The sequence below is a fragment of the Canis lupus genome, chromosome 17 (assembly GCF_048164855.1).
Source record: "Canis lupus baileyi chromosome 17, mCanLup2.hap1, whole genome shotgun sequence".
Classification (NCBI taxonomy): domain Eukaryota; kingdom Metazoa; phylum Chordata; class Mammalia; order Carnivora; family Canidae; genus Canis; species Canis lupus.
The window spans coordinates 302626-315879 of record NC_132854.1 but is presented as its reverse complement, the minus strand read 5'-3'; the positions used below and the strand labels follow the sequence as shown (position 1 = coordinate 315879).

The 13254-nt window shown below is 57.0% G+C and overlaps 1 protein-coding gene across 3 annotated transcripts in view; it reads right to left on the bottom strand.

Moving 5' to 3' along the window:
* The window catches only part of RASA3 (RAS p21 protein activator 3), a 109089-nt gene that overhangs the window by 14185 nt on the left and 81650 nt on the right, over positions 1-13254 (bottom strand). For all 3 annotated transcript variants that reach the window (XM_072782282.1, XM_072782283.1, XM_072782284.1), the window contains 10 exons: positions 11708-11788; positions 11256-11328; positions 8932-9008; positions 7240-7344; positions 5579-5735; positions 4645-4793; positions 3534-3648; positions 2742-2816; positions 1861-1984; positions 673-779 (listed from right to left, as the gene is read on the bottom strand). In XM_072782282.1, coding sequence (XP_072638383.1) covers positions 673-779; positions 1861-1984; positions 2742-2816; positions 3534-3648; positions 4645-4793; positions 5579-5735; positions 7240-7344; positions 8932-9008; positions 11256-11328; positions 11708-11788 — 1063 coding nt within the window. The remainder of the gene's footprint in view (positions 1-672; positions 780-1860; positions 1985-2741; positions 2817-3533; positions 3649-4644; positions 4794-5578; positions 5736-7239; positions 7345-8931; positions 9009-11255; positions 11329-11707; positions 11789-13254) is intronic.

Sequence of the window (13254 nt, the reverse complement as noted above, 5' to 3'; positions counted from 1 at the left end):
TGACATCCCCTAGGAGCCCCCCAGCTCCAGCGTGCTGCCTGTGTGTGATGGAGCAGGTGCACCTGGAGGAGTTGCTCAGGCACTTCTGTGGCACATGCTCCAGGAGCGGCTCGCGGCCAGGCTCTCCACCTAGAGGACCAGATGCCAGTGCCTCCCAGGATAGGGGGCTGCGGGCAGGACGCAGGGAGCAGCTCCATCAAGCACCCAGCCTGACACACATTAGGGGCCTCTTTAAATGAGCAGCTTTCCTGTGCAATGCTGAGCGCCACCCTCCCCCACGGCCCTTCGTACGACCTAGAGGTTTAGTCTAAAACTCACCAACGGGAATGGGCCCCTAGAATCACCTCACCCTGGGGTCTCTGCCAAGCCCAAGCACTGCGGGGCCCTGCAGGGCTCCATAAGCGTTTGTTGATTATGTGACAGAACATACACATGATCATAAATGCCCCATAAATGCCCCGTTTTTCCCGAGGTGGGAGTGAGAAATCCCGGTCACAGCGTCCACTGTGTCTAACAGACACAGCTGGCCGAGGTGCTAAGCCTTCTTGCGTATAAAGGAGTTCAGGGCATGTGGGTGTTCACAGCCCAGCTGCCCCACCAGCAAGGACGCTGAACACCCCCATGAGCCCGGGACGGCAGGTTTGCCAATTGACGGGGGTTGACATCACTTACCGTGTGGTGAGGCGTCAGCTGGAAGAGGTTGGGGGACAGGATGGCCGGAGCGAAGAATCTCAGGAAGATGAAGCTGCTCACGGCCGTGTACCTCACATCCAGGTCATCTGCAGCCAGGACACAGAGAGCCGGCTCAACGGGCCTTCTGGAGACAGCGGTGGACCTGGAAGCCGGCACCCAAGTGCGCCTGCCCCTCCTGAGAGTCTGCCCGGCCCCACAGGAGTCCCCGTCACCATCCCCAAACACACCACACCATGTGGTGGTAGCACTGCACCAGCCAAGGAAGGCCTGGCCGGGCACTAACCCAGAGCGTCTGAGGGCTGGGTATGCTTGGTAACTGCCCTTGCCAGACACCAGGGCCCCTTCCATGCTGGAAGGGGCCACCGTGCCCTGAAAGCAGGAGGTCCCGTCCACAGAGTCGGGTGGGAGGCCGGATGTGCTGAGAGGCACCTCAGCAGGTGGGTAGGAGGCGGCTTCTGTCAGGGTCCCAAGGACCATTCTGGGCGACCCATGGTTCCCTGAGGCAGGAGGACACATCTGGGCTGTTCCCTGACTCCTCAGGGAAGGATGGCGAGGGCCAGGGATGGGGCCTGCTGGACAGGGTGGGGGGCCAGGCTCCCCACAGCCCACTCCTCTGCCTGCATCCCAGTCCTCAGGCCTGCTGGCGCTTCCTGTCGGGGCAGGACACCTTTTCTCTGCTCCTGGGCAGCTCTGCACAGGGTGAATCCTGGTGCCTTCCTGAGGACCTGACACACGTGAAAAGGCAATTCATCCCTAGGGTCCCTCCTGTCCCAAAGCCACGGAGAGCTCATCCTGTCTTTCTTGAAAGTGCAGCAGGGCATGCGGTGCAGAGCTGCCCCTCAACCTACCACAGTCAGAACTACAAAAAAACAGGAAAGGCAGCTTCCCCTGGAGAGGCCCAAGCTCGGAGAGATTAACGCTCCACCCCACATGAACCAGTGTGACGAAACACGGCCAGCTGGCCTTCCGTGCGGGGCCCGGGCCTGGGTTCACAGAGGGGCCCAGCCGGGCTGCAGAGGGATGAGGTGCGGGCACTGGTGTGGATCCAGCAGCCACAGCCAGAATCACGTCCACACAGACTCTGAAACGTCCTTCTCTGCTTTGAGACAGTGGGGAGAGGAACAACCCAGCAAGGGGCTGTGGGTGTTCTCCACACCAAAGACTCACCCTGGAAGCGCTTGGCAGCCGCCTCTCGAAGAGAGAAGAATATGTCACACATGACGGTGGGGCAGCTCACCCCCGATTTGGTGATGACGTTGAAGATGCGGTCAACATACTGCCGCAGGTTTTCCTGCAACAGGATGCGGGTGGGACACCCCCCAGTGCCTGTTTGGAATCACTGTCTCCCCAGGGCTGCTGTGCCAGCCCCATGGAGCCCCAACCACACTGGGATGGGGCAGGGCCCGCAGCAGCAGCAGATGTACTAACATCACTATTTACAGAAGTGCCTCTCTGGCTAGTGACAGTCGTCACCGCGGCCAGGGACCAGAGCTCTGGGGGTGTGGGGCATGCCCCCTCCATGCCGACCTCATCCATGGGGCGTAGAGGTAAAATTCACTGCCTTGTATCTCCCGAAGGCATGAATAAATCACGTGAGAGATTAGGAGGTGAGGGTGCATTGAAAACATCAGGGAGTTCTATTCTAAAACACAGGACAGTGCTCTGCGGGGACAGGATGGAGGCAGCCTGGCTTTGGGACCTGTGTCTATGGCTGCCGGAGACCAGACCAGGCTGGGAGAAGCCAGGCCAGGAGGCCTCCTGGTGGGGAGGCTCTTGGTCCTCCCAGAAGGGAAGGTGCCAGGCCAAGTGCAGTGCCATCAGCAGCAGGGCGGTGGCACTGGGGCCCGGAGCAGGGCATCACGGCGCTGCACTGCAGCTGAGAGGGACTGTCTCTGGCGGAGACACAGGCTCCTGAGGACACCCTGCACAGTCAGTCCCCGTAGGTCCCCCTCCCCAAATCCTAGAGAGATGAGAGCACCCCAAGCAGCCAAGTGCCAAAATCCTACAGATGGGCGAGCAGCTCCAGAGAGTGCAGAACAACTCCTTACCATGTTGTTTTCAAGGCTCTCTCCATCCTTTAGCTTCACAGGATCAATCTCACAAGATTTGTGGCTCTGGCATATCTGGAAAGTGCACGGACAACAAGGAGTGAGCAGCACAGATTCCAGGAGCATGGGCGGGGGGAGGTCAGGGGCATTGGGCGTCATGGCCACAGCCAGCCCCACGCAACAGGGGACGAGAGCCTTCAGAGTGGCCACAGAGCGCCTCGGTCCATGAGGATCAGGCCTCTCCTGGAGACCATTCCAGATCCACGCACGTGGGATCAGGCTTCATAAATTTTAAAAACAGGGTTACTGAGCAGTGTTGGCAGGTCCACGCACACAGACCAAACCAGAATGCGAGTTTAAACTTCCTCACTTCCCTGCATTCATTTATTTATTTTTAAAGATTTTATTTATTTATTCATGAGAGATACATACACACAGAGGCAGGGGCACAGGCAGAGGGAGAAGCAGGCTCCATGCAGGGAGCCCGATGCGGGACTCGATCTCAGGACCCCAGGATCACACCCTGAGCCAAAGGCAGACACTTAACCACTGAGGCATCTGGGCATCCCACGTCCCTACATTTAATGACACCGTTCTGGGAAATGCTGCCTACTCAAGGGTCCCGGGAGCGGTCAGGGGAGGGACTCAGAGCCACCAGGGGAGGATGCTTATGGTGCATTCGTCTGTGTGCCCCAACGCATGAGCGATAACAGAGGGACCATGCACAGCCGGGGGTGCTCTAGAGAGGACCTTGGCTCACAGGCTCAGGGGGCCCTTGGGACCCCCACTCACCTCCTCTATGGCAGGTTTCAGGGTCATGTGCAGGTAGTGCATCCCTGCCAGCTTCATCGTCTCGTCAATGCACTTAGACGTCAGTGAGTTTCCTCGGAAAATGGTGTTGGGGTCCCTACAAGAACAGGCAACTATCTCAGCAGGTGTCAGGGGAAGCAGAGCCTGCTCTGAGCACCCGTCCACTGGATGCAAAGATATGCCCACGCTGCTAAGCGTGCTCCCAGATGCTCTGAGAGGGACACAAGACCACGCCAGATGTTTTACAGCTGAGAATCCTGAACCCGCCGCCCTGTCTGGAGCAGACGGACCGCACAGAGCTGTAGTACAGTTTAGCAGGACATCCACACACCCACTGCCTTGGCTCTTTGTGAAGCTTGGTTTTGCAGCAAGTTAATGCTTCCAAAGACCAAACCTGGGGTCAGCATGGAAGTCCAGCACAGAAGCATACATGTGCTTCATGCCTTCTCTCAACTAAGGTACATTCTGGGTTTCTTTGAACCAAGAGCTCCAGGGAGAGACTCTTCTTTTTTTTTTTTTTTTTAATTTATTTATGATAGTCACACAGAGAGAGAGAGAGAGAGAGAGAGAGAGGCAGAGACATAGGCAGAGGGAGAAGCAGGCTCCATGCACCGGGAGCCCGACGTGGGATTCGATCCCGGGTCTCCAGGATCGCGCCCTGGGCCAAAGGCAGGCGCTAAACCGCTGCGCCACCCAGGGATCCCGGGAGAGACTCTTAGCACAATCCATCCCCAGGGAGTGGGCACAGGTCCTGGGGCAGCAGTGACCCCGTCCTCTGGCATGGGCCTGACTCTGAATCTGCACCCACAGACCACGGGAACTGACCACCCTCAAGGCAGCCAGTGCCCTTCTTGCGTGCATGCCTCAGGATTTCTGAGAGAAACGGTGCCTTTTAACAATGTACCTTCAAAAGAAAAACTGAGCCTTGTGGGTCCCTTCTGCTGTCCCAGATGGGCACTCTGATCCATGCTGAGGGGACTTCCGCTATGCTGAGTCACCCACACCTGCCCTAGGCCAGCCCCTCACCACTCACTGACCCCAGGCTGCACCCCTGGTGGGATGGGCTCATGGGCAGAGGCTGAGGTTCACTCACTGGGTCCTCCGGACCTCGGCGTTGGCAATGGCACTGATGAACGGCACCACCCTGCCATAGTGCAGGAAGAGCCTCACGAGTGGGATGGCGGCCTCCTGCTTCTCCCTGCAGACCTCACCCAGGACGTGGGCCGCGGATGCTGACACAGGCTGCGAGAGGAAGACACCACATGGCCCCAGGGTGCGCTTTCCAACCTTGGGGGCTGGTGCAGATCCCCACTCCCCACCCGACTTGGTCAGTGGGTTGATGGTACCAAGTCACCATACCAGAGACCCAGGCCCCCTGAAGCCCACACCAAACCCTCCAACGTGCACACGTGCTCTGAGTGCATTCTTGGAGGATCCTTCCACCCAAAGCCAAATCTAGCACTAGGGCCAGTGACCTCAGGGTCACAGATCAGAAACTGTGGCCTTGCTGGCTTGCCACAGGGCTCTAACTGCAGGCAGGGCATGGGGCAAGGGCTTCTACCCTCCCAGCAAAGGGAGAGGGAGGGATTTCTGGGCACAGAGCAGGTGTGGGGGATGGTGTGCAGGGGAGAGTCACTGCCAAGCGCTGGCAGCTCAGACGCAGGGCAAGGGGTGGGCCGGCTCCCTGCCTCCTGAGGGGAGGCTGGTGCGGGCGGCTAGGTGGGGTCAGGGTGGGGCCAGGTCCAGGGCGAGGGCTCTGAGGGCTGGAGCTGATGGGGGTGTGTGGTGTGGGTGAAGCAGGGCGGGGTCGGGAGGGTCAGTGGGCGGGAGCTGGGAGCGAAGGGGTGGGGCCAGGGCCCAGAGGGGGCAGGGAGGAGAGGTGAGGGGTCCAGGGGTGGAGCTGGGGTCCGGAACCTGGCAGGGGGTGGGGCTGGGGATGCAGGAGCTCCGGGTGTTAGCAGGCTACCCCACAACCCCACAGGTGTCCGCAGGCAGCCCAGGGCGTAGCAGGTGCTCGGCACGGGTACCTCCACATCCGCGGACCTCAGCAGCAGGTCCCGCAGTGGGCTGTAGTAATCAGAGGAGAAGACGTGGTCCTCGGTGTACACCACGTTCAGCCGCAGGGACCCCAAGTCGCCCGGCTTCAGGCTCTTGCTGCCGTTGTCTCGGGGCTGAAGGAAGTACCTGGACAAACGCAGGACACACAGCGGGCTGCAGCGGCAGCACCATCCGGGGCTGGGTCCCTCGGGGCTGGTTCCAGGACGCCCGGAAGGCCCAGTATGCCAGGCGCTCTGCACCGCGCTGATCCTGCTGCACGGGGCATCCTGGGCTGGGCCGGGGTCTGAGGCAAGAGGGAGCTCCAGGGCAATTCTACAGGACACCTCTCTGTTCCTCATAGGAGCTGGGGATGTTCCCTGACACCCCCTGCAGGGTGCATGCATTGCATGGGGTGTTTCTCGTGGAGACCCCTCTACAGGGTCCGAGTGGGGGGCCAGTCATTCCAGGCGGCACCCCACAACACAGAGTCCCTGTGCCAGAAGTCTTTTCAAAGGCAGAGCCCCTGTAGGGTCTGTGCCCTGGGGCGCCCTGCACATTATGTTTACTATGGGGGCTGACATTCTGGAGTCACAGGCCAGAAGTTAAGGCTGAAAAGCAGGAAGGGTGGAAGGAATAAGAGAATGAGAAGGGGGGAATGAGTGACTACACAGTAAAGTCATTTATCCGTGAAGATGAATACTCGACAACAGCTAGCAATACGAAGAGCAAAGCTGCGATTATTCTCATAAATACATGGTAGAGCTTTCAGCATCAGAGGAATGGTGACTTGTGCCTGTAGGCAGGCAGACCACAAGGGTACATGGACACTTTCTCAGTGTTTTCTGACTGGACACTCTTTTCTCTTAGGTCCCACCCAGCGTGGCCATGCAGAGGTGTATGGGCCAGGCAGTTTGAGGTGGGACGTGGGTGCATCTGGCTGAGCACCTGGCCACCTGAAGACCTGGGTGGCCGTCCGCCAGGCTGCCGTGTGCCATCTTGGTTACTGGGCTAGGGGCTGCTAGGCGCATCAGTGCTCCCAGCAGGAACCAGGACCCAGTGATAGTAAACTGCCATCGGGCACAACACACAAAAATCTATCCACACGGTGAGTCTGCAGACGTTCAGGGCTGTGGTATGCAGCACACGGCTTGCGACCACACCACGTCCCCATCCTGCATGTCTGCTAAAGGAGACCTGAGTGTCTGCGCTTCACAGTGACATTCGCTGTGCTATAAAGGGATGCACTAAGCGATCATGAAATCCAAACATGAGGCTGGAGGCCAAGCTCAGGGGGATTTGCCTGAACAATGCCTTCGCCTCCTTCCTCAGCAGGCGACACCAGGTACGAGAGCTGTGGGGCAGGCCTGGTGCGGCAGAGCTCCTGGGAGTGCCAGGCTCAAAGGGCCGTTCTCAAAGTTGCAGGGTTCAAGGTTGCCTTTGTCTCTCAGCCACCACTCTCGCGCTCTCCCCACGCCCGCCCACCAAAACGGCACTGTTTCATAGCACCTGTAACCCCATCCCCTCACCAGAGCTAGCCAGACTGGGTGGCCAGGTAGGAGCCAACCCGAGCCATCTCATTCTGGCTGCACAGTAGCAGCTCTGAATGTCTGCCCACCGGGAGCACATGGCGCCAGGTTTGCAGCCACCTTACCAGGCTTCGTAGGAGCTGGACTGGCGGAGCACGTTCAGTGGAACCCTCAGCTCTCCCAGAAACTCATCTCCAAATTTCAAGTTGCTGGCATTCCAGAGGTCAACTCTGAAAAACAGCCAATGGTACACAGATCTCAGTAAGGGATGACCTTGGGAGGGCAGGTGGGCAGCAGTGCTCCTTAGCTTCCCCAGGAGTGTCTGGGGTGGGATGGGGCCTTTAGTCCCTCAAGCTAGCCTCTGGCAAGAGAGTGACAGTGAGGACATCTGAAATGTGAGGTCAACGCAGGGTGTGACTGTGGCATGAAGACGGTGGCCTCCCAGGGCCTCGGGGTGAGGGGGCTGCCCATCTTCTCAACAGCACAGGAAGACAGTGCACATGGATGGGATTCTCACTGCTCCTCTGATTTGGGGCCATGGAGACCCCAGAACCAGAGCTGAGAGTCTAAGACTGGTTCTCAGCACACTTGGTTGTCACAGAGAAGCTTCTAGAAGGCCGTGCCAGCTCTCTGTGGCCCTGAAGTCCAAGCAGGAGCCACGGGCATCACGGAAGGTACAGGAACATGTGTGTGTCAGGAACACACAGAGGAACAACGTCCCGTGGCTCTTTGAGAATAAACAAAGGAAAATCCTTAATCTGCCACATGACACCTTAGCAGTAGGACAAAAGGCGGTCAGGCAGTCTTTTCCCCTTTTTAGTAAGAAAACATTTAAAAACGGTTTTTGTTTGCTTAAAATACAACAGCTAAGACTTTATTGTCAAGTTTAAAGCCCAGTCTTGTATAAACACTTGTTTTTCTAAACAGGGAAGGGGAGCTGTGTGCTGAGGGCAGCCAGTGCACAGCCAAACCTCTAGCATGGCCCCGACCTTGATCGGGACTCTCAGACACTCTGCCTCTGGTTCAGTGTTTTGAAATGGAAGACTTAAAGCAGAAGCAGCTGAGACCTGTGTGTGGAGCCTGGCATCCCTCAGAGCTCGAAGCCACAGAGGGTCCCACCCTTGGTCCCTGGCCCATGCCCCCAGCTGGACATCGACAGAATCCCAGGCAGGCCTCAGTTGGCTCAGGAAGCTCTGACCCTGCAGGAAACCAGACTGCAAAACCTGCCAGGTTCTGGCAATGTGGTCTGCCCGGCCCCAGGGTGACAGGAAAGACCGCCCAGCTTATGGTCTCAACTGTCACTTGGTGCCTCCTACGGCTGCAGCTGGTGGGCAGAAGCCCCGGGGGCAGGAGGTGGGGAGACCCGCCAGAGCTGCTGCACCTGAACCCTGGCATCTTCCCCAGAGCACACACACCAACGGCTTTACCGTGGGGGCTCCGAGCAGCAGGAGCACGGGGCTGGGTGAGGCCGCCACGTGGACGGAGCCTCACACACTGAGCAGCATCGAGCCGTTAACCCCTCTTAGAACATGGCCTCAAAAAAAAAAAAAAAAAAAAAAGAACAAAACATGGCCTCTAAAACCACATTTGTCCCTTGGGTAAGTACAGGTCCTCAGCCACTCCCCAGATCGCTGGCAAGTTCACAGCTCTTCCTTTCAACCAACCCCCGACGTCCTAGTGTTAAAATTACCAGAAAATTGGAAATCCCTTTCTTCCTGGTTCTGTATTTTCAGAAACAAACCAGAAAACAAACAGCAGAGGTGGGTTGAGACTATAGCCACCAGGCCAGAGCCTGGAGCCCCATGGCCACTGCTCACCGGATTTCAAGTTTGTCCACGTCTTCCTCCTCAAAGTCAAAGTGGGACTTCCGGTTGTAGCTGCACGGTCTGGTCACCTGGAGGGGCGGGAGCAAGGTTGTGTGCCGGCCTGTGAGGACCCCTGCCCACCACGAGCACCCCCACCTGGTGTCCCAGGTCCCAGCCTCAGTGGTCTGGAGCCCCTTCTCCAGGGGGCTGTGCCTGCCGGTCTTCCCAGCACCATGGCCTCCCCTTGTGAGCACCTGGGCCAGCTCCCTCTCCTCTCAGGCTCTCCACCTCTCTGCCCTGCATTCGCTCCTCCCCAACCTGCCCATCTCCCCATCTGGGTACCTCCAGCCACAGCCCAGCTTGGCCTCCACCTCCTCCCCTTGGAGCCCCCACCAGCTCTCCTCCCCCAGCACATGGGAGTCTTCCTACCACCTGCACCCCTGCCTACATCACCTCTCAGGCCCATGCTGGGAAACTCGAAGGGGACTCTGAAATGCCACCTCCTCTAGGAAGCCCCCCAGAGCCTCCACTGCCTGATGCAGCTTGCCGTCTGGCATCCAGCATGCTGGGCACAGGGTTTCTGCATTGTTCCCACTGTGTCTACTCAGTGAAGGAAGATGGTTTTCACAGGATTTTGAATACTTTCATTTAGATAGTGAGGGGTTTTTAGGTAAGTCTAGCCATTACCCTGGAAGAAAATGCTTTCCTGTTGAAACTCCTGTAGGAGGCATGTGCCGGCCCCAAGCCAAGCATAGGGACTCCAGAGGCTCAGCCTTAAGCTGAGTCAGAGCTGTGGGGGTTGTTTGCAAGCTGAAGCAGAAAGCGGGTGCAGAGAACCAAAACAGGGGATTTAGCTGTTAACAGGGCTCAGCCCTTTCGGTCTAAGACCAAAAACTCCAAGGTCCTGTGGTCTGAGGCCATGAGCGAGGCAGGTGTCAGGTGGGCCCTGGCCAGCAGCACTCAGAGCCCAGGTCCGGACCTGCCCTGGGATCCTGCAGGATGCAGGCCTACCCCTGTGCTCACCTGTATCCGGGGCTTGTTAAATTCACCTACTGAGTTGAGACTGATGTTTTTACAGCGTGAACTGTAAGTCAGTAGCACAGTCTCAGTAAGAAGCACCCAGGGCTGCGTGTCAGAGCCCGGGGAGCACATGCTGCAGGGAAAGCCCATGCTTTACCGTGTGCCATGTTGACCTCAAGTTGGAAAGCACTGCCCAGCACGCTGGGCAGCTCAGACAAGGGAGGCTGTTGCTGCCTTTGTGTACAATTTGTATTAGAAACTGTTCTCTATCATCTGTTCCAGACGCCTTCCCTGTTCCACAGCCTGGGCACGAATCCCCTGAGATGAGGCTGACCACATCCGCTTCCTGCCTAATCTTGAGTTTCTTAAAAACCATTTTCTCCACCGGCTATGAAGCAAGAATGTCCTTCTGGGACAGAGAAGGGCACTGTGCCCTCTGTACAGCCGCCCAAGAGGCCTGGCTGCTGACCTACATGCGAGGGACCTGTGGGCTTCTGGACACGTTAGGAGTGGTCCAGGTTCTCTGCACGTGAGCTCCTTAGTTCTAACCATCGCTCCAACTTCATTTACCGAAACGGCACCTTCTCACACCAATCTCCCCTACGTGTGGACGCTCAGCGTCCCAGACTGTACTGGAGGGTCACCGTCCTGGGAAGGCTTGTCCTTCTTCACCAGGAAGAACCGCCCTGAAGCCACTGACTCAACGGTCACTTGGCCACGTGCATGATCCTCTCCTGTACAGGCGGCTCTACCCAGTAGCCAAGTCATGCTTAGCCCCCCAGGACCTGGTGCATATGAAACATTCGAGGAAACTTTGTAGCTGCAAAGAGCCTGTGCCTAAATATATGACCTATGGTTCGTATTTAAGCTGAGGCAGCTGCCCTGCTTGCACGCTTTGGCCCTCATGCCCCCCATCCACCCAGTTTCGGTGGCTCACAATTCTGAGAGGCAGCCACAGGCTCTCCGTGCTCAAATGCATTTCCTCTTTTGCCCCAAAACCCCTCACTATCTCTGGTGAAACAAGCCTCCCTCCAGTGCTCAGGAAAGACTGGGGGAAGCAACCAAAAAACAAAATCCCACAGCAAACAATTAAATCCCCCCAACATCCCCCCCCCAAAAAAAAACCCAAATACTGATAATTTGGGAGGTAAAACTCGCCAACTCAAACCCAAGGAAGCACCAAATGGCCTTTCTTCCCAGGGATGAGGGAAGGTCCTGGGACCCATGGATGCTGCAGGGAGCCACTGCCTGAGGCCCTTCAGAGCCACACTTCTCCCAAAGGATCTCAACGTGACATTGGTGGCACTAATACCAACCTCAAAATAAAACACTTCGTCAAACTGGGGGTTGTTGGTCTTCTTTTTCACTTTTGTCTTCTTTGCTTCCGATCTGTAATCAAGGAAGAAAGGTTGAGATTAAAACCGACACTGTTGACACCAAGTCTCTCTGGACCTTAAGACCGAGTGATCAAATGCACAAGTGACTTACTGCCTTTACTTATAAATATTTCTGTTTGTCTCCAACCCAGATGGTATACAAATCAGGACCCTTTACTGAGCCCAAAACACCCAAAGAGGAGAACACAGGGTTTTTTTGTTTTTTTTTACAAAGCACTTTAGGGCAATAGAGAAAATGAGAGTGGGTCAGGAGGACACTTCCCTCCTCACAGCCAGGCTGCATTTCTCTGGAACCGTCAGCATCATCATAGCTGACTGCAACTCACCATCATGGCCCAGAGGCAGTGGTAGGTGCGGGCAAAGATACTTGCCTGTATGGTCCTGCCAGTGTCACAGTAGCGTAAGGGTCACACTGCCCGTTCACGATGGGGAGGCCTTGGCACTCGAGGATGCTGAGAAGAGAGGTGGGGTGTCAGGAGCAGGAGCTGAGGGGCCCACAGGCCATTTCTCGAGGGCTCTGAAGCCCCCCACAGGGCCAAGAGCCAGGAGGTCTGCATGCTCCTGGCACCAGCTGCCCAGAAGCTCCTGTCTAACAAGCGCAGTGGGTGCTGACCTGACCGATTAGTAGTCAGAAAGCATTTAGGGCAGGAAGAGGTGTGTGCTGCATTCAGGACAAGGCTGTCTTAGCCGAGGATGACACGGTCCTAGGGACTTGTGTGAGTGATGCCACCGATTCATTTCCTGGGAACCAGCAGTGGCAAGAGCTTTCCGTGGCTCATGAGTTTACCTCTCCCACAACCTGACAAAGTAGCTGCTGTGGCACATCGTGTTACAGGTGTGAAAACGGTGGCCCCAACAACCGACTGGGCTTTTGGGTCCAGCCTGGGGACAACCCCCATGCCACGCATGCCTCTCGGCTGCAGAGGGCACCCCAATCTCAGATTTACTCGTGCCTGGTCCCTCCTGTGGGTCCCAGTACAACAGTCCTGGCTCAGGTCTCTTTAAATTCTGGAGCAGAGCTGGTTATGCAATTTATGTGACCATCTTTTCCACTTATTCTGTCATCACTGTCATCCCTGGGTATGCTTCTGTGGGCTGCTCCTTTGGGTCGTGCTCAGGTCATCCTGCTCCTGGCCTGCCGGTTTTGAGCACATGCTGGACGTCGTGAATTCCAGGTTGCTGACTTTCTGGGTCTTGTGCTAGCTGGCGGTTAAGGTCCTCTGGGTACAGACTGGTCACAGCCATTCCTGCTTGAGGCTGTGTCAGGGGCTGTGTGGGCCCCCCAGGAGCTATGCTGAGCCCTGAGTGGGAGCAAGGATCTCCACCGCACTGGCGGATACGCAGGTGCCTCTGAGCCATACGAGAGCCCCGTACCCACAGACCCCATGCTCTGTCCAGACCCATGGCGCTAGCCCGACATATCCATATTGGCTTGTGCAGTATGCAGGCCTCCTCCTCTCCGGAAAACACTGCAGTGGCCTCTCTCCACCCACCACAGGACAAAGCCAGGGCCACTGCAGCCCATGTCTGCCCCCCTTGTCTGGGGTCACAGAGTTCAAATGCCAATTGCCCAACATCCAGAATGTCCCACCAGTACAGCACCAGCTCTTCCGCGGTCTGTGGGAGGAGAGGGGGTCTGGGTCCCAGTATTCCAACATGGCAGGGAGCAGAAGCTCTACTCCCGAAGAGGAACGGTGTGGCAATTTAGACGCAGGATCACATCCCCTCAGACGGCTGCATGCTCGTTTCTCTTGCCATCAGGAAGTCAGAGAATAACCAGCTGCCCCATTGCTCCATCAGCCAAGCAATGTGAGCTGCTTGTGCCTCTCTTGGGAAGGATTTAGCTTCCAACATTTCCCAGAACATGTCTCTCCAGTTGAGGATTTTGTTTCCTTCGTGGTGCTTACGGCCCTTGGAG